At 36.1% G+C, this 20,591-nt stretch overlaps 1 protein-coding gene across 4 annotated transcripts in view; it reads right to left on the reverse strand.

Annotated features, from left to right (window-relative positions):
- Nucleotides 1–3,527: 3,527 nt before the first annotated feature.
- The window catches only part of CD36 (CD36 molecule (CD36 blood group)), a 275,923-nt gene continuing 258,859 nt past the window's right edge, over nt 3,528–20,591 (reverse strand). For all 4 annotated transcript variants that reach the window (XM_081102358.1, XM_081102359.1, XM_081102357.1 and 1 more), the window contains 11 exons: nt 19,983–20,130; nt 19,373–19,552; nt 16,681–16,772; nt 14,492–14,538; nt 12,032–12,101; nt 10,736–10,923; nt 9,573–9,691; nt 8,557–8,630; nt 7,937–7,991; nt 6,935–7,099; nt 3,528–4,381 (listed from right to left, as the gene is read on the reverse strand). In XM_081102358.1, the coding sequence (XP_080958484.1) occupies nt 6,935–7,099; nt 7,937–7,991; nt 8,557–8,630; nt 9,573–9,691; nt 10,736–10,923; nt 12,032–12,101; nt 14,492–14,538; nt 16,681–16,772; nt 19,373–19,552; nt 19,983–20,130 (1,138 nt within the window). In that variant the 3' untranslated portion in view covers nt 3,528–4,381. The remainder of the gene's footprint in view (nt 4,382–6,934; nt 7,100–7,936; nt 7,992–8,556; nt 8,631–9,572; nt 9,692–10,735; nt 10,924–12,031; nt 12,102–14,491; nt 14,539–16,680; nt 16,773–19,372; nt 19,553–19,982; nt 20,131–20,591) is intronic.

The following is a 20,591-nucleotide window of genomic DNA, read 5'->3' on the forward strand; positions in this document are numbered from 1 at the left end:
CTGACAAGAGAACCCGGCTATGATGATCAACTGAACGCTGCCTCCGTGTCATTCCTTCTTCGCCGACTCCGTCCACATCTTTGGGGACCCCTGGACCCGCTGGGGTTGGACCCCGGCAATTTTTCTAATAACAAAAGTATTTACAGGCACGCCTCAGAGATATTGGGAGTTCAGTTCCAGACCACTGCAATAAAGCGATAAAGCGAGTGCTACAATAAAAGAGTGTTGTAATCTTTTTTTCGGGCAGAGGGGTCTTGCCTTCAATTTATATTAAAAAAAATGCAACATCTTTGAAGTTCAATAAAACAACGTATTTCACGAATACTTAAAAATGCAGCTACTTTTGAGCCACAAAAGAAAAAAAGCAATGTTCATGTATATATTTGATACAAATACAAAACACTCATTTTTAGTTTAGCTCAGATCACTCCAAATAACTCAGAAAAACCCATCAGTAATTTTGTTGACATATGCAGAAAAATGTAACGAATAGTGGTTTTTTAGGTAGAGTTCAAAATCCACTTAACATGGTAGATAAACCAGAAGAGGTAGGTATAACGAAACAGCCACAGTGTTGCAAGCATATTAGACTTTAACTACAAAAAACTGAGTTGTCAGCTCAAACCAAAAATGAACTCCAGCTAAAAAGATATTGTGGATCTCTGACCGTTGACAGTATGTTAAAAGATTGACAGAATATTGCATGCATATAAATCCAAACACAAATCTCCTGAATGTTCAGAGTAAATTTTCAGAAAAAAACATTTCTTTTCCTGATATGATGTTCACTCTACCTCTTTTTATCCTGAACATTAAAAACTGTATAGATTGTTCTCTTTCTTTGTGCACTTGTCAGCAACAATAAGCATTAATCCATTTTCACAAGCTATAGATTTTCAAGCTTAAGTTATGAACAGCAATTATAATTTTTGTGATAGTTAAACATAGTTTGAAATGAAAATGTGCCTCTCTACCAAATGGTAGAGTTTTCTATGGGATAAAATATACAAACTCATCCATGTACAGTTATAAGTATTCAAACACCTACGTTCCCTGAGCACCATACTATTTCTTTAGAGCAAAACAAAAGGTATTTAGTTAAGCAATATTAAAGATACATCAGTCAAAACTTTTTCTCTCATACCTATGAACTGAGATGCATTTCTGTATGAACATTATAAAATCTGAGTCATTGATTGAATATACAGACCTTACTTGAGGTGACTATGTATTTTCTCATCCAATTCTTTTTTAAAATATATTTTCATTGATTTCATAGAGGAAGGGAGAGGAAGAGAGAGATAGAAACATCACTGATGGGAGAGAATCATTGATCGACTGCCTCCTGCGTGTCCGCTACTGGTAATTGAGCCCACAACCCAGGCATGTGCCCTGAGTGGGAATCGGACCATGACTTCCTCATAGGTCTGTGCTCAACCCCTGAGCTATGCTGGCTGGGCTCCTCCTCCAATTCCTTAGCCCAGTGCCTACTTTACATAATTTAGACCATCTCCGTTCAAGAATTAAAGAAATTTCCTTTATATTTCTCTTAGATCAACGTGTCCACAAATATCCTAATGCAAAGAGAGTAAAGTTTTCTCTTAATCCTCAGCAGAGGATTTCTAGAATCTCATCTTACACTTCATTATCTTAGGGCAGTGATGGCGAACCTTTTGAGCTCGGTGTGTCAGCATTTTGAAAAACCCTAACTTAACTCTGGTGCTGTGTCACATATAGAAATTTTTTGATATTTGCAACCATAGTGAAACAAAGACTTATATTTTTGATATTTATTTTATACATTTAACTGCCATTTAACAAAGAAAAATCAACCAAAAAAATGAGTTCGTGTGTCACCTCTGACACGCGTGTCATAGGTTTGCTATCACTGTCTTAGAGGGATATATTTTCCCCTCCTGGTTACTGTAAATGGAAAGATACTAAGTCAGTATGCTTTGAGTACCTTCAGATTTTTGAAGGATCCCTCTGAACTGGTGGTGTCTTGGTTGGGGTATTCATTATTTACCCTGGAAGCTAAAATTAAGACCAAGTAATTCTTAATTTTATTATCCAAATAAACCTGTTTCTAATACTTCATCCTATAAACCTCTCTGTATAAAACACAAGACATAAAGTGGCTCATCTTCTCTCTCTATAAGGAGCTTTTTAGGTAGACTGGTGCTCTCTGCAATTAGTGAACCCTTGCTAAAGAAAGCAGGATTACCTAACAATCTACAGTATATATATAAAAAGCCAGTGACCATAACGGCCATAACGACCTAACGACCAGTTGCTATGATGCCCACTGTGGATTGCGAACTGGCCTGATCAGGGTGCGGCCAGCTGGCCAATCTCATGGCCCCTCCCCTCTGCCTGCCTGCCCCTGATCGGACTCTCCCAACCTGATCAAGAGCAGGGTGGGCCGGCCAAACACCCCCTCCATTCCCCCCAGCCAGCCCCGCCCCCGATCAGCCGGCCCCACCACGATAGGCCCGCAGGCCCTGTCCCCGGCCAAATAGTATCTCCTTGCATGTTCAAGGAGGCCCTAATCACACCTCCCCACCCCAATAGGGGGTGGAGTTGGGTGGCCAACCTCCTGCAGCCTCTCCCCCTGGCCACCCCACCCCTGATCGCACCCCCCCACCCCAACAGGGGGCAGGGTTGGCTGGCCAACCTCCTGCAGCTCCTCCCCCCCAGCTGGCCACACCCCTGATGGGCCCCCACTACCCTGTTCAGCCTGAAGCCCCCCCCCCCCCCCCCCCGGCCGCCCCTGCCCCTGATCTACCCCTACTCCAATAGGGGGTGGGGCCAACCAGCCAATCTCCTGCAGCCCCTCCCCACACCCTGCCCCAACCCAGATCAGTCCCCCAACCCTGATCAGCTCCCCAACCCTGATCAGCCCCCCAACCCTGATCAGGGGCAGAGCCAGCCGGCCAACCACCCATGGCCCCTCCCCCATGCCACTGGTCCCTGATCGGCACTCCCCACCCCATTCAGGGGCGGGGCTGGCTGGCCCATTGCCCACAGCCCCTCCCCATGGCAAGCCCTGCCCCCTGGTGGGGTCCGCTGGCCAATTGCCCATGGCCCCTTCCCCCAGCCAGCCCAGCCCTGATCGGGCCCAGATCGGGGTGGGCCAGCTAGACTCCACCTATGCACGAATTTGTGCACTGGGCCTCTAGTAGGTCTAATAAAAAAGAAATCTTTCCCAGTCTAGAACTTAAGTCATGCTGCTATAAAGAATTAAACCAAATATCTTTTGGTTGTCTTCTAAATGACTCAAAATTAGGCTAGGACAAAGTGTCAATATTGAATTAGAAAGAATATTTCAGAAGGAAATATGGATTCACAAAGAAATATGGATTCAAAGAAAATACTTTAAACAGAAAATTGGGGTAAATGTTTTGTGACACAAGAGGAACTAGGCAAAGTGCAGGAGTTTAAGTAAGAATGTCTTTTAATGGTTGAAATCATTCTGTGTGAGGTGACAATGAAAGCAAAAATGATTACAACAAATAACTATTAATGCATTCTCTTCGTCATCGTTCATACATTAATTCCTTTATTCTCATTTACATATTTTCATACTAGGACAGCATTCTGAAGTCATGAAGCATAAGTTGTATATAACTGAGTAGAAAGATCATAATCAACTCAGATTTCCAGAAGAGCTGCAGAAGGTGGAAAATTACAAAGACCTTAACATGGAGAGCCAGATGTGCTACCAGTGACTCTCGTCTGCGTAATCAGTGTTAAAAATAGAAGCCCATATTGTTATAAAGTAAGACCATAATTATAATGCCTGCTGTTGCTATGCAAAGAATTCCATAGAGAAGGGGATTTAGGTAACATATAATAAATAACGCACAGGCTAATCATTTATTTTCCATTCTTAAATGTCTTTCAAAATAATGATGCTCATGAAAATGCAATGTACTGACAGTCCTGGGGTCTGTTGCAATGGAACAGGGACACTGCCGAGAATGATGCTGTCTTCCCTTGATGAGAAAGAGAAGGGTTCAGGGTCCAGAATTTGTTTAGAATGTCCACTCCTCTGCTGAATTTGTCACCAGGGAATCAATTAGTGAATCAGCACCAAATAAAAATAATTTGTCCATGCTAGAACCTGGTCCGTAGAAACTGTGCACAAGATGAATTTTAAAAGGTGCTGGTTACTTGTTCAGATTATGGATTTTAATGACATCTTAATAATCGTTAGAACTGTGTTGCTGCTTATTGCCAAAATGAATGGTGCCACCATTTCATCAACTATAAGATTAGGTATGTTTTGAAAAAATAAAGCGTATTAAATCTTCATTTGTAGGTCAGTATTCACAAAGGTCTTGATGTTGCTGGTACATAAATGTAAAAATTCATTTGCTGTCTAGAAAGTAGAAGAAATGTTACTGTTTATCAGGAAGCAGTGGAAAAAAAACAAAACAGGTAATACTCAAATTTTATATATCCAAGATATCCTACTTTCTGTTATTCAGCATAATTTGTTAATCTGTAGAGAAAAGCTCTCTGGTGGACTATATAGTAAGACAATGCATATTCCCATTAAAGAAGGATAAGCTTCCCAATTCTAAAGACCCGCATGTAGCCAGGTAAGGATTGCACCAGTGAATCTGCTCTGGGCAAGCATTTCTACTCTTGGCTCTCCCTTCAGGTCATCTCCCATTTGGAGGTGTCTATACTATTCTATTCTTTTCGAAGGGACTATTTGCTTGTGCTCTTTGTGATCCATTGAATAAAGCCATTCTTCAGCTCCACCATCTTATATTTTATTTCCTTTTGTAAATCTATCTTGTTTTTCCAATTGCTTACAAATCTTCCCAAAGGCATAAGTTTATAATATTAAAAACTGAGGCTTGTTTAAGGAAATCTACATCTCCTGTGATTCTTCTAAATCTAATGAATCAAATAATCTACAAAGAAAATCTTTTTCTCTACTTGTAAAAGAAAGGCATATAGTTTTATAAATACCAGCCACTTTTCCTCAAAACAGTTAAGGGTAAAGAAAACGAATACGTTTGTTGACAGAGAGGCTCTAGAGAGTTTTCAACCCTTTACCCTAATTTGGCCACATAGAGATCCAAGGAATTTGACATTCAGGGCTCACTGAGCAGTGATAAAATTTATTATATAATTTTAAGAGAGAATACTTGTTAAAATAAAAACTTTTAACTACTATACTTTCTTTTGAAAACATGCTTTTCCACCAGAACAAGTTTTTGTTTTGTTTATTTGTTTGTTTTTCAATGGATTATTTTTTATCTCTTATATAAATAGTTATATGAATATCTTGGTTTAATCATAACATGTTTGTTATTGGACTAATGGTCTTAACAGTGACGCAATATTTCCCTTGTTTATTATAATGTGAATATATTATACGGTCATTTTGAATACATCCTATTCAAATAGATTGTGGCCATAATTGCTTAGCCTTCTTTTCAGTGACTAAATAGTGCCAAACATGATCAAAACAAAAGATTGGGTTACCTTCCTAGACACAAGCACTCAATCACTCACACACACACACACACACACACACAAATAGTGTTCTGAAAATTCCACTTAAAAAATTATCAATTTGACTGGTTCACACTTTGGAAAATGGACAATTCTGCACTGTTAAAATTTACAATGTTCTGGAGTGTCTGCAGAAGATAGAACAGATGCTGACGAATCCCTGGCTATTAGAAACGCATGAAATTGTATTAGGGATTCAATGTGATAGTACATATTACAGATTTAGCATGATCTTGGCACATAGAAAAAGCTAAATAGTTATCAGTGGCAGCACCAGAATCTGTATTTAAGACAGATTAGGGTCAACAGTCTGATTGAAAGTAAAATAAGAAAACTCGTTTTAAAGTTGTGATTTTAAAGCAAGTGTATTGCTTTTATCTTTTTTTTTTTTTTTTAATGCGCCTGGAAAGGAAAGGCTGATGAGAATTATGGATGAAGTGAAAAATTCTCCCCCAAAGGCTACACCAGTGGCACCTATAATGATTACAGAAAGACTTCCACTTAGGGATGATAGGATCAGGCACTCATTCCTGTTTGTGTGCAAGGGGACACAGACACTAACTAATAACTAAACCAGAGGCCTGACCACCTCTGGAGTTCTGCTAAAACGCAAATGTCCACATTTACATGATATTCCGTCTAAACCCTGAGTAATTTGGTTTTACTGTGTTGAACATGACTTTCTCCTATTCTCTTTTACTGTTACATTCCAATTTTAGCTCATGAATTTTAATTGTTAATCCTGCTTCCACATTAAGCATCTAGGGAACACACCCTGATATTGGACAATGTATGACCAGCATGTCTGTGAAGCAATCCTGTATTTGTAGTAATGTTATCTTCATTTTAAATTTCATTTTAATGCAGTATTTATTTTAAAGGCATATTTTATCTCTACCATTTATTATCAAGTTTTTAGTCTCTTTTTAATTTCTAGCTTATTTAATTTCTCTTTTCCCTTGTAGATTTCAATCTCTCCAAATATCTACTAGTTTCAATTTTACATAACCTTTCCTAATCAATATGCTAAATTATTTTTTAAAAACGTAACTAGAAATAATCGATAAATGAAGTCAGAATTCTGCAAAAATCTATCTATGTACTAACTTTTCAAAGTTGAAAATTATCTCTTATCCCTTTCCTCTCAGAATAAAGATGGAATCTAGTGAACTGCTTGAGATTTATGGGCCTTTATTTCCTCAGTCCTCATTTATGTCTTCATTTACATTAAGTATCTCAAAACTTCAAGAATGTATTAAAAACAATAATTGGCTAGACATGTCCAGAAGGAGTTACAAAATAACTTATAACCCCTCTTTGATAAAATGCAAAAAAGTAACATATAAACTAATATTACTAAAGTAGTATACATACATATATTTATATTTTTGTATATACTTACTTATTTTGTTCTCATTGATCTGCATGCACAATATGAGATCATAAATGCAACAAATAGCACCACACCAACACCGAGTAAGGTCATTTCTACGACGCCAAGGAGCTTTATTTTTCCAGTCACTTGGTTTTTAAACATTTCTGCCTTCTCATCGCCAACGGTACCAGTCTGTAATCAAGTAAATAATTAGCTTTATTTGCATAGATCATTAGAGCAAAATACTTAAAATCCTCCACTTACGTATCACTCCCCCCCCCCCCAACATCTATATAAGTATTAGTCATCTGTATCTGTAAGACAAGCCAATGAAATTCCCTTTGCATGTTCAAGGAGGCAATACATGCCAAGGTAGAATACAGAGTGAAATATAACCCACTTCTCTTTAAACATGTTATCTGGCACTCTTCAATATGCTAGCTCCGTTGATCTTTAAAACTGTCTTACCAAAATCGTTCACAATTTTCCAAAGTGTTTTCCTAGTGACATAGGAAAATGCCAAGGGTCAACTATTTAATTCCCTATAAAGACTTGATGCATTTCCTAATTCTGTGGCTAATCAATTCCATAATTCCATGGTTTACACAAAAAATATCTTGTCAGGCAATAGGATAGACTATCTACAACTGCTTTAACCTGGCTTTTGTAAGCTTGGTTGGCTTTTATTAACGATAATATTCAGTGAGCCTTGAATTATTTGAAGTTAGATATGTGAATGACTCTCTCTAACACAAACATATGACAAGAAAAAATGTTTAACAGATGCATTTTGAAAATAATCTAAAATGACAAAAAGGGCACAGAAAATTAAACAAACTTGATATTTCTATTTGGTTTGGTTCTCTCAAATAGTTATAATTAATATTAGGTAAACTCATCTATATGAACAATGAAAACACATACAACTTCCAATATACATTAAAGGTATATTCAATTTTAAAATGTCAAAAGTATTTTTATATACAAAGAAGTTTATTGCTTTTAATACTAATAGATAAAAATACTAACCTCATTAAGCCAAAGAATAGGCACAATGTAGTTCCTAGTCAGACGCTTTAAAACCCTGTAATATACATTTAAAAATTATGAAAATATATTACACATATAGGACAGAAGTTTTAGTAATTACCAGTGTCAATAAATATTCAGAAATTAGTTACTCTTGCAACTTGGTTAAGTTCCTTGATTTTTGTTCCCTGTAATGAATCATTTAGGTTTTAATATGGTTGTTTCTCAGTTATCTTCTATTCTAAAAGCCTTCATAACAGATTTATAATTGATTGACTCTTTCTAAACACAGATTTTTCCTTTAAACAAATTCTACTCAGGAAAGTAAAATATGAGTTTTGGAAATTATTGTCATAGAAATATTTGGAGAGTAAGCAAAATGTGAGATGCCACCTAATACTTTAAAACATTCCAAACTATATATAAATTCACTTCAGTGAACAGATGTACTTCTAAATTACAAATGAAAGTTATAAGCATTTAATAATTATTATATAATATAGTCAAGCCAAAGAGAAGTTGAAGTTTTATATTATTTTCACTTACTTTCATAGATTTACTCACATTCTTACAAGAAAATACTAAAAGCATGTAAAGATAACCTTGGTCAAGAGACTCACTCAATTTTTTTTGATTGCTTGACCAATATGTTGACTTGCAGCCGTTTTGCAAATCGTAAAGTGAATCCAGTTATCTAAAAAAAGGAACAAATTAAAATTATTTTTAACTTCTTTGGAAAACATTCTTTTATAATAGCCAACATTAATTTGTAATGTTATATAGAACTTAAGGTGAATCTGTTCTACTTGAAACTTGTGTATTTATTAAATAAGTAATTGGACATGTTAAATATTTCCTACATAACTATCCATAGTTGCATTATGTGAATATGCATATATGTATGTGCATGCATATACATGCAAGCACACATGCATATACATGTACTCACACATATAATTTCTTTGCCTACTCTAATGTCTAATGTTTAAGCTAGGTTTATGATGTTTACCAGAAATGGTTTTGGGGAATCAACAATGATATAACAGTACTAAAACATAAAAACATATACAGTTTATATAGTTCCTAAACTATGCAAGGTCAAATATATATTCAGTCATAATTCATATATCTTCAGTTTAATCATACTACTATCATTATTGAAATAAAATAAAAATTGCTACTAAAATTCTGGCATTCCATTAAATTTTTGAAAAGTAGAACAGTAAAATAATTAAAACTGTTGTGCTTATAAGATTTTATAAATTTTTCGTGACACTAAATATAATAGATCTAGCCCCCAATTCACATATACCTATAAAATCTCCTTTTATCCCTCATAATATAATATAAAAGGTTTCTTCATATAAGCAATGATTAGAATCATCCCCATCACTAGTATTCCTGACCCATGATCCATTAAAAATGCTTAACAAGTTCAATATTCTTAAAAACTAAAATTGTTAGCTTGATATTTCATAAAGTAATAGAAAAAAATCAATGTAATTTTCATTGAAATAAAAGTAATTTATCAATAAATATGATCAATAAATGTAATTGACAAGGATAGAGTTTATTTTTTTCTTTAATTAAAAAAACACAATATTAAACAAGGCAGATCAATAGTATATTTGCTTACAGGTTCAACATCTAAGTATGTGCTGTGTTCTTCTTCATCTGGATTTAAGCCTTCAATAGTTTCTCTAATTTCAGGAGAGGCATGTAGGAAATGAGGAAGTGAAATGATCACAGGTTTTCCTGAAAACAAGATTTAGGAAGATAATTGGGGATAAATATTTCACATAACACTAAAAAAAGATTTTTGAAAATAAATTTTTAAAAATTTAAAAAAATGCATAGCTGGGTTTGAACACTAATTTTGGGGGATGAGGGTGAGGGAGAATTATAACATCTGATTGCTACTGTACAAATAAAATAACAAAATTCTCCATTATTTTACTAGCCAGTCAGTTGATTCTGTTGTTTATGCCTTAAGTATTAATTTTTAATATGTAAGGTTTAGCTGCTGAACACAGTTTTAATCACATATGTTTTTGTTTTAGGTAGTAATATATCTATGAACTGAGAATTAATTAAGAGGTTTTTTTCTTTCTTTATTCTCACCACTCCAATATGAAGAAAGTGAGCAAACCAAGACAGACCACAAATTGTGTGTAAGTCAGCCTTTGTTTCAGAGACACACTGAAAATATACTTATTTTTATTTACCATTTTCAAAGAAAGAAAAAATGGCAGATACATACGTTGAAATACTCATAGTATTCTGGGAATTATTTTCCTTTTACCCTAAATGTAGAAGGAGCACAAGGATTCTATATGGCAAAAGAAACAATAACAATAACAACCATAATAATAATAAGGCTAAGTGGAATGGGAGAAAATATTTGCAGACTAGATATCCAATAAGCAGTTAATATGCCAAAATCCAAAATATACAAGGAACCTATACAACTCAAAATGACAATGAGCAGCATAATAATAATAATAATAATAATAATAATAATAATATGGAAAAGGGCCTAGACATTTTCCTTAAGTAACACAGAGAAATACTAGTATGATTTCATTGACTAATAACTAACCTATGCAGCACTGAAACACAATTAGGACTTTGAACACAATACAAAAAAACACAGAAAAATTTCCTACCATCACCCTTACTTTCTATCCTTATTGCTTTCTCACTTAATTTTTTTTGTCAAAGGGATCCTGGGTAAAGGTTACATTTTAAAGAACACTGAAAATTACAACATGAACTGTAATACTGAGAACATTTACTCACCTTCTTTGCACTTGCTAATGTCTAGCAAACCATAAAATGTACAATTATTTGAGATCTCTGGGTCTGTGCAGAAACAATGGTTTTCTGGATTTTGAATTGGAGATGCAAAGGCCTTGGGTGGAAGAATAAATCTAAACACAGAAATTCCTTTCAGATCAAGTTCGGCTCCAAACACAGCATAGATGGACCTAAACACAGAGAAAAAGAGCTTTATCCCAGGGATCTGAACTATATTTCAGAGATTCATTTTTTTCTTAGTTTTAGATTTATATTCTTACTCTAACTTGGAAAATCTAATATACTCTTATCAGAATTCTTGCTTAATTTTTAGGGAAAACAAATCCTTATAAAATTTTAAGGCATATCAGAACTCAATACCTGAGTATGAGCTATCCTTACCTTTATTTTCAAAACCTTCTAAGAATAATTTTTGCTTGTGAAGTGCCATGGTGTATTGATACTAAAGACATTTTTTTTTCAGTTTATTTCCTTCATAGATTAACTATTTATATGACTGCCTCAAATACTTTTTTGTGTGTGCCCACCTCAATAAAATAAAAATAAAATACCTGTCTTTCAAAACAGTCATGAAGAGAAAGACCACTTCCTTGTAAGTGTGTGCGTGTGAGCTTAATATACTGTATTCTATACCTCCATCATTTACCAAGTGTCCACCATAATCTTGGTAATGTGCTGGGGCTCAGTAAATGTTTCTTCCAATCCCCAGATAACTCTCTAGGAAGAATCACTGCTCTCTTCAACTTTACAGATAAGGAAAAGATTCAGAGATATTAAATACTTGCTCACAACCACACAGCCTTTGGGAACAGGGTTAGGATTTAAGCATATTGGTGTGGGTTCTAATGCCTGTGGTATCTACTAGGCCCCATCAATTGGAAAAGATGCTGTAGGGGAGGTAGAACACATTAATTAACATAGTTCTGTGACAGTGACATCACCTTCTCTGGACATCTTAGAAAAATTGGGCATAGAAGGATAGACTTGACTACTATTAAATATAATGAAAGTTTAGTAAAAGAAAGAAAGAGTTCTTGCTTAGACCTAACAAGAAGAGAATGATTTATATTATGTAAAATATCTTTCTACATCCTTTACTTTTTTTAAAGCATTAATAAACATATTATGACTGGCATATTTATTCTTAATAAATGAAGAAAAGTTTCACTACATGTATTTTATTTTTCTCAAATAACATTAAGTATGAGCTTCTTGGCCTGTGTTTTGTTACATGGGAAAATTTTCTGACTCACAGAAATGTATGTGTCTTTGTCTTACCTGCAAATGTCAGAGGAGAAGAATTGCAGTACCCGGGTCTTCTCAACAAAAGGAGGAAATGTGGCTGCATCTGTTTAAAAATTAAGCCAGTGTCAAGTGATTAGATGTCACGTGTGTCCTGGAAGAATGTAGAAATCTCTATTCCAGCATGGTCAATAGAAATAGTAATGTCAATTGTATCTGTAGCTTTAAAATTCTCTAGTAGCCACAATTTTAAAAGTAAAACAAAACAGGTATGTTTTATTTAACCCAATGTACCCAAAATATTGTCATTTAAACATGTAGTAGAGTGGCACTTTTTTTTTTTTTAACATGAAGTTGATTTAGCATTCCTTTTCAGTTTGCATTGTACTTTTGATAGTGATTCATTCATCTGCTCTAATGGCTGACTAATATTATTGAAATCATTTTTTAAAGTCCTCTCACTAAGAATTTCTTGCAAATGGTTTGAAAACATATCCATCAAACTAAAAAGAGCATTTTTTGAATTTATTGAATTTCTGCTGTGGTCATGATCCATGGCACACTCTGGATATATGAAGAAATAATGAGCTAACTCCTCCATTTGCTCCTTAAAAGAATATCACCAAACTGAGCCACCACTGAATGTTTTTATCTATAATGATAAGACCCATCCTTCAATTATGAATTCTAGGTTATTTCTCTGGTAAGTCTCCAACCTTGTAATCTTATTACCTTTCACTTATACTCTTGTGATAAGTAAAATGTAACAGAAGATCACAATGAACTTGATCCTGCCATTAAGGAACTGAATATTACAGATTGGCTTAAACTCCCCAAATAGGTCACTGAATGGGCATTGCCTACAACTGTCTTACCAAGTCTTAACCATTAATGAAAAAGAACATTGAAAAGATTTAAAAATCATTATCTGAAATATCACTGAAGCTTACATCATAATCATACCAACAACTAGATAGCTGATATTAGCAGGGTATTAAAAAAAGCATTCAAATGTACATTCATACTTTTATTGTACATCTCTTCCAACTTCCGGAAGAAGGCAGAGGAAGCCTTTTTAAGTTGTGATGAAAACACATTGCAACTTTTTCCTGTTTCGTGACCAAAAATCTGTCTTACAGGGATCATCGCAGAGTCCCCTACCCTGTCCAACCTACCTCTGCTCCTGTTTTTTTACTTTTTTCCTCTTAGAGCTTGTAATTTCATACCAGTTTCTCATATATTTATACTATTGCCATTATTAAATATCCTAGCTCCTCTTTTAAAGCTTCTCTACTTCTTAGCTTTGGACAGAAATGTTTAATACTTTTTTTTTTCTAGACTCATAAAGAACCCATCAGTACTTAGGAGCAGCACAGTGCCTTTCACTCTGCACCGAAGGGCTGAAGTGTCATGCTTATGCAATTACTAGAGCTGGTGGTATTGAGACACTTTACAATTGATTTGCAGAAACGCTTTACTTAGAAAGGAATTTATTTATTTTTCTCTCTTCCTTTCATCCACCCTCATGGCTCCAAGCATCACCAATCAAACCCATGTTTGTTCTGTTTTTCTATAAGGGAGTGATAACAAAATTAAATAAAAAATGCCAAAGTCAACAACACTTTGGTATTCCTCTTTATTACCTATTTTTTTGCATAATTTTGTATCTAAAGTTCTTTGTCTTTATTATACCGTTTTCCTGCAGGGTATTGCCTCACCAACTTTGCAAACATCATTCTCCTGCCTCTGCTTCTTAGTTGTTGAAAGCTCACCTCTGTTTAATTACTCATGATGTTTGATTCCTTTTGCTCTTTAAAATCTTAATTCTTAAATTAATAGGCATATGTGTACTTTGTTTTTCTTCAAGGAGTACAATCAGCCAGTTCTAACCATACTATAAGGTCATAATCCTGTGTTTTTCCCAAATCTTATTCAGAATGTTCATCTTTGCATACATTTTTCATGATTAGTAGACACCTAACCTTGTTTTTGTTGCTATTTTCTCTCTCATTCTGACCACCTTATTCAAATAGACAGCTCTGTCTTGCAACTCTATCGATCCTACCTCAGCTTGAAACCTTCCTTGGAACCATGATTCACCTTTTGTAATTACTTTGATATATTTTTTTTCAATTTTAAATTATTATCTGTACAGTATTTACAAAGGATGTGAATAGTAGCTCCTTTTCTAAGTTTTTTAATCCATTACTTCTATTGTCAGGAAGGCAGTTCATTAAGTAAAGCTTTTACAAAGCAAACATTTCCCTAGTAACTCAATAAAGGCCAATCCTTGATGCTTAGTCTTCAGAAATCCTATCACATTAAGCAGATATTTACTAAACCCGTTAAAGAGTAGAGACTCTGAAATTATGTTCTGGGGTATAAAGACAGGTAAACATATACTCTCCCCTACAGAATCCTCTTGGTATAATGGTGGATTTGTGGGAGAGAGGGAGGTGGGTTCATTGTGATTACTGCCAAGAAAAATGCTCTTACCTGTACCATTGATCATGTCACAATAACTTGGCCAATAGCCGAGAGTCCTTAGGAATAAAAAGAAAGAAAATGAACAAACATTCTCATTTCAAGAGCACCTTTCTTATGTTACTTTGTCTATTATGATGCAATATTGCTAAAATAAAGATTAGACATGACAAATGCTAAATTCAAGAAATGTTGTAACTCCTTCAGTCCATATTTTCTTTGAAGCTTTCATCTTGTTAAAATAAATTAAGTGCCTGATACCATTAAGTAGCCAGATTACAAAATAAAACTGTTTACATAGAAACAATTTGGAATAGACACCAGTCTGAAAAAAGGAAATTGAGAAACGTTGACCAGAAATTTAGATCTCTGCATAGGAGATATTTTTTTTTCCAATGGGAGAAATAAATTATTTGGTGGTATGTTGAGTACTTAGAATGAATAGAAGAAAAAATATTCAGTGGGCAACTGATGTGAGCTCAGTATGAGAGGAGAGGGTAATGGGGAGGAGGAAAGAAAGAGAAGCAGATGTTTGATTAATAGAGATTGGAAACATGCAGTTAACCAATTTATCACCCCCCTTTTAGTTCTTGCATGATCTGGCATTAAAGTAGGACAGAGTTTATTAATTTATGCTCTCCTGTCTCGATAAGATATATATACAATAAAAAAACATAGTAATAGTTTCTCTGTATCCTCAGACACTTTTTGGTGATAGTAAAACTTTTTTCTTATTCTTAATATGTCATCCAGTGAGATATCAATGCAAGTTGATGCTTCTTCTTAAAAACAGAATAAGCTGTTCATCATGCTCAGTGTTGCTATGATCAGTTACATTAACCTTATTATAAATTTGAAATTATTACTTAACTAGGAGCACTTAGCAACTCTCTTCAAAATCTCTCTGTAATATTGAAATGGAGGAAATGTTCATGTTCTTCGATATATAAACAATGATGTGATTTCCCCGTAAATGAGCATTTAGAAGTGTTTGTTTTCCTCCATTAAACTTCTCTATAAAAACATGTAAATATGGACTCTGTAGAAGAAAAAGTACCACAGTAGTGAAAACTCAACTATTGTCAATTCTTCCATTGGGACTCAGGTGTGAGGAAATTGTTAGTTATATTAATAAAAACATTTTATCTCTTTCAATATTTTTGAGAGAGGGAGAGAGAGAGAGAGAGAGAAGAGAAACATTGATCTGCTGCCTCCTGCATGTTCCTTGACCAGGGATGGAAGCCTAACCTGGGTGCGTGTCCTGACAAGGAATCGAACCCATCACCTCTTGGTGTACAGGAGGACGCCCCAACCAAAGAAGCCACCTGGCCAGGCCTCTTTCTATTTTGAATACTGATCTTTTCAGAAAACAAGTGGCCTAAAGCATATTTATTAACATCGAGGAGAAGAAAAGGTTTTCTGCCCTGAAATGTATTAGGGTTCTTCTTATTTTACTCATATGATAAATTTCCTATATTTCAGTTGAATAGGCAGGGTCTAGGAAAAGAAAGAAAATCATGGCTGGCGATATGAACCTACCACATTCTATTACTACTTCAAAGGAAACATGCTCTTTATTTCCAAGTTTAATATGCAAATTTTAAAACTACTTAAAACATAACGAGCTACTTAAAATATAAAATATTTTGTATTCTCATTGATAAGAATTTTTAAAAAGCTAAGCTATCATATGTAGAAATTATTTCAAGAAGTTTTTGAAGGGGAAAGTCATGGAAGTGTTAGCATGGATTCATTAAGCTTTTATCTTTATAGGCACATTAGGTCATGTCAATGGAATGAATATATTTGTTTGATATACTCCACAAACAAGTTTAAAAAGCCAGTAAAACATATTTTTATGTTTCCTAGATGATCAGTTAATGCAGTGATTTTCTCTCTTTTCATTTTGTGGTTATCTAATTGCATGGGCCACTGTAATGCTGGTTACACAGCAGAAATGAAAACAGTCCCTTTGGATTTCTTCATGTAAGAGAACCTGGGGCTGACTTTCAGCAGCGAGGCACTAGTACAACCAGCTTTCATACATAAAGGGCTAATGCCTTGTAGAACAGGAATTCTCAGAGCTGAGATAGAGGCAGGTCTGTCGCAGAGGTGGGTGTCTATGCAACATCTGCTTTAGAGTACCCTTGTAAAACACACACACACACACACACACACACACACTTTACCTGGATACTTACCTTTTACCTTTGTAAGTGTCAATTATGGCAACTTTGTTTACATCGTCTTTTCCATTGAAAACTTCATAAACACCATCTGCAGTATCGTTGTACTGAAAATACACGTACCAAGAAAAAATTATTTCTTGAACAATACATACTCTCCAAGTTATAAAACATGTAATTAACTCATGTTTGCATTTCTCAAAGACTGGTTATACATAATTATTTTATATGGTTTAAAATATATAGGCATTGAAGTTTTGAACTTGTTCTTTAACACGTTAAAAAGATAGAATATAAAAGGTTCCAAGAAATAAGTGCTAGATGCTGAGACAAAGGAAGAAAACATATCAAAAGTTGATATAACCCAGACTCTAGTGTTCTTTTTCATAATTAAGCCAGTAAAACAGTTTGGATTACTATTCCTTTTATATTGAGGTGAGGAGATATTGAACAAAATCTATGAGAACGATGACAGATTTCTAGAGGTATTCTAAATATTATGATCTACACTAATAAAAGAGAAAAATGGTAATTGGCGTACGGCGATACCTTTTTCATTGGCTAATCAGGGCTATATGCAAATTAACTGCCAACTAAGATTGGCAGTTAACTGCCAACTAAGATTGGCAGTTAACTGCCAACTAAGATTGGCAGTTAACTGCCAACAAGATGGCGGCTAATTTGCATATGTAGGCACAATGCAGGGAGGCGAAAGGGAAAGCAGGAAGAAGCCCCCTGCCACTGACAGTGATCGGAAACCCAGGGGGGAGCTAAGAGCTGGGGGGCAGGGCCCCCCAGCCATGATCGGAGAATCAGGCGCCTTTGCCGCCCTGGCCAGTGATAGCAGGAAGTAGGGGTGGAGCCAGCGATGGGAGCTGGGCACGGTCGAAGCTGGCAGTCCCAGGAGCTAGGGGTCCCTTGCCTGGGCCTAAAGCGAAGCCCACGATCGCGGCGCCCCCCGCTGCCACTGCAGGTCCCCGCTGCCCGGGCCGGACGCCTAGGCCAGAGGCGTTAGGCCTGGGCAGGGGCAGAGCCTGCAACCGCGGGGAGCTGGGGGTCCCCTGCCCAGGCCTGACACCTCTGCCAGAGGCCTCAGGCCTGGTCAAGGGGCCGATCCGGTGATTGGTGATCGGAGGGTGATGAGGGTCAACTCCTCTGGCCGAGGCATCAGGCCTGGGTGGGGGGCGGAGCCGGGGATTGGGGGGATATGATGGTCCCCTTGCCCAGGCCTGAAGCCTGGGTCAGAGGTGTCAGGCTTGGGTGGGGGGTGGAGCAAGCGATCAGAGGGAGATGGGGGTCCCCTGCCCAGGCATGATTCCTGGGCCAGAGGCCTCAGGCCTGTGCGGGGGCCAGAGCCAGTGATCGGGGGGAGATGGGGGTCCCCTGTCCAAGCCTGACACCTCTGGCGGAGGCGTCAGGCCTGGGCAAGGGGCCGATCAGGCGATCGGAGGGTGATGGGGGTCAACGCCTGAGGGCTCCCAGTATGTGAGAGGGGGCAGGCTGGGCTGAGGGACACTCCCCCCCACACACACACCCAGTGCACGAATTTTGTGCACCGGACCCCTAGTCTTTAATAAGTGGTTACCAAAAACTAGGTATACAAAATTAAAAACAAAATTACCCAAGTATTTGAGTTAAAAAATAATAACTGGGCCTTGCCAGCATCCCTCAGTGGTTGAGAGTTGACCTATGAACCAAGAGGTCACAGTTCAATTCCCAATCAGGGCTCATGCCCAGGTTGCAGATTTGGTCCTGTGCGAGTCATGCAAGAGGCAGCCAATCAATGATTCTCTCTCATCATTGATGTTTCTATCTCTCTTTCCCTCTCCCTGCCTCTCTGAAATCAATGAAAATATATGAAAATAATAGTAATAATAATTGGTCAATGGAGGAAAAGAGGACATATGTCATACTTTCAACAATAAAGATTAAAAAAAATAAATAACTGAATCTCTGATCCCTTCGGCTCTCTACATTGATACTGAATTGATAATGTTGCAATCATGAAAACTTTCTAAAAGTAAAATAACAACAATGAACTGGAGAATATAACTAATAGCACATAGAGTGTCAAATCACTGTCAAAATTCCAATTCGAGGGTTAGCTTGTCTTATTTATAATTCAAAACATTGAGCTATAGCTAAGTCTATCACTAAGTTCACATTTTCCTTAATCTTCAAATTGTCATTTCATTTATAGACCAGTAGGAATTCTTATTAATAAACTCCATAAGATAGGACATTGCTAATTTATCAGTGTTGTGTGTGTAAATTTAGGCTTTAAATTTACATTAAAACAATGTGTAAGAGATCTAGAGAAGGAGGAATGATAGAACTAATACATTTAACACAATTAAAATGTTGGAACTAAACTTGATTTTTCCAGAAGTCAAAACTATAAAAATAGTGTTCAAAGGCTTACCAGCATAACTGAATTTTAGACAAATTGTTTATTTATCAAATAAAGAAATCCTGATTAAATATCATCTTCTTAATTAAAAATTTAATTGTTAATTTATATAAGTAAATTTTATAAACTTGAAAAGCTGCAGCATGTGAGAAAAATGATTTTTAAAAATTAGAATATATATTCCCAGATGATAATAAATAGGGCTAACACACTAAATTATAAAATTATAGATTTCCAATGCCATTTTATTTATCCAATGAAAGTAAAACAATATCAACATTTATATTTGGTACTCACGGGATAAAACACACCAACTGTTCTAGGAATTGGGTATGGTACCAAAGCCAAGAACGGATCCGTATAGCCCCACAATAGTTCTCTCACACTTCTCCTTTGAAACAGAGATGACTTTGATTTTTTGATAAGTGAGTTGAGTACCACTTGAACAAATGGATTTGGATAGAGATGGGCTGCAGCCTACAAAAAAACAACAACAAAAAACTGTGTAAAGACACCATTTATAGAATTAAATATTTAACAAATAAATGGATTAAATATGAGAATTAATTTTAATAAAAAATTTAAAAAACTATTTTTCTAAAATTACTGCCAAATCTTGCCAGAGCTAAAAGTATAATTTTTCTAATCCCTAGATAAGCACATTTGAGTGCCTCAGTTTCAGTTACAAGAAGTCTTTCAAAATTAAGTCCTATTTTTTCCCAAGGATACACTTGAAGTGGTCTTCCAATTCAGTTGATTTTTTTTCATCTTTCCTAATGACCAAAACTCTATTCAAAGAAGGACATAGGAGCAGAACAAATACTATCTAGTGAGAGTTCTAACGTTGAGATTAATTCTAGCGGGCTCTAGAGCATTTCAAAACAAATCATTTTGTTTGTCTACTCACAGCGACAGCCAGATTGAGCACAGTGAAAGTGTCGTTCTCTGATCCAACGGACAGGGAAGGTTCAAAGATGGCGCCATTGGGCTGGACAAAAGAGACCGTGTTGCTCAGAGGGTCATGGGTTATGTTTTCCTTGGAGAGATAACGAACTCTGAAATACAAAAGCAAACAAAATTCAAAATTATTGTTTCACGTGAACGTTAGGCCTCAAATGTCATTCATTCATACAACAAATATTTTTGAATATATGGAATACATCAGAACTTACGCTAAACCAGTAGTTGGCAAACTGCGGCTCGCCAGCCACATGTGGCTCTTTGGCCCCTTGAGTGTGGCTCTTCCACAAAATACCACGTGCGGGCGCGCACATACAGTGCGGTTGAAACTTCGTGGCCCGTGCGCAGAAGTCAGTATTTTGTGAAAGAGCCACACTGAAGGGGCCAAAGAGCCACATGTGGCTCGCGAGCCACAGTTTGCCGACCACTGCGCTAAACCATTGGCATTAGCCCATGCTGGTTCTCTAGCTAATTAGAGAAAGGGGTCTTAAATTTAAACATAATAATCTGTGTTATTTCAGGAGTTTACAGACTTCATGGTTAAAACAGAATAGAT

The sequence above is a fragment of the Myotis nattereri genome (genome assembly GCF_964212035.1).
Source record: "Myotis nattereri genome assembly, chromosome: 11".
Lineage (NCBI taxonomy): Eukaryota > Metazoa > Chordata > Mammalia > Chiroptera > Vespertilionidae > Myotis > Myotis nattereri.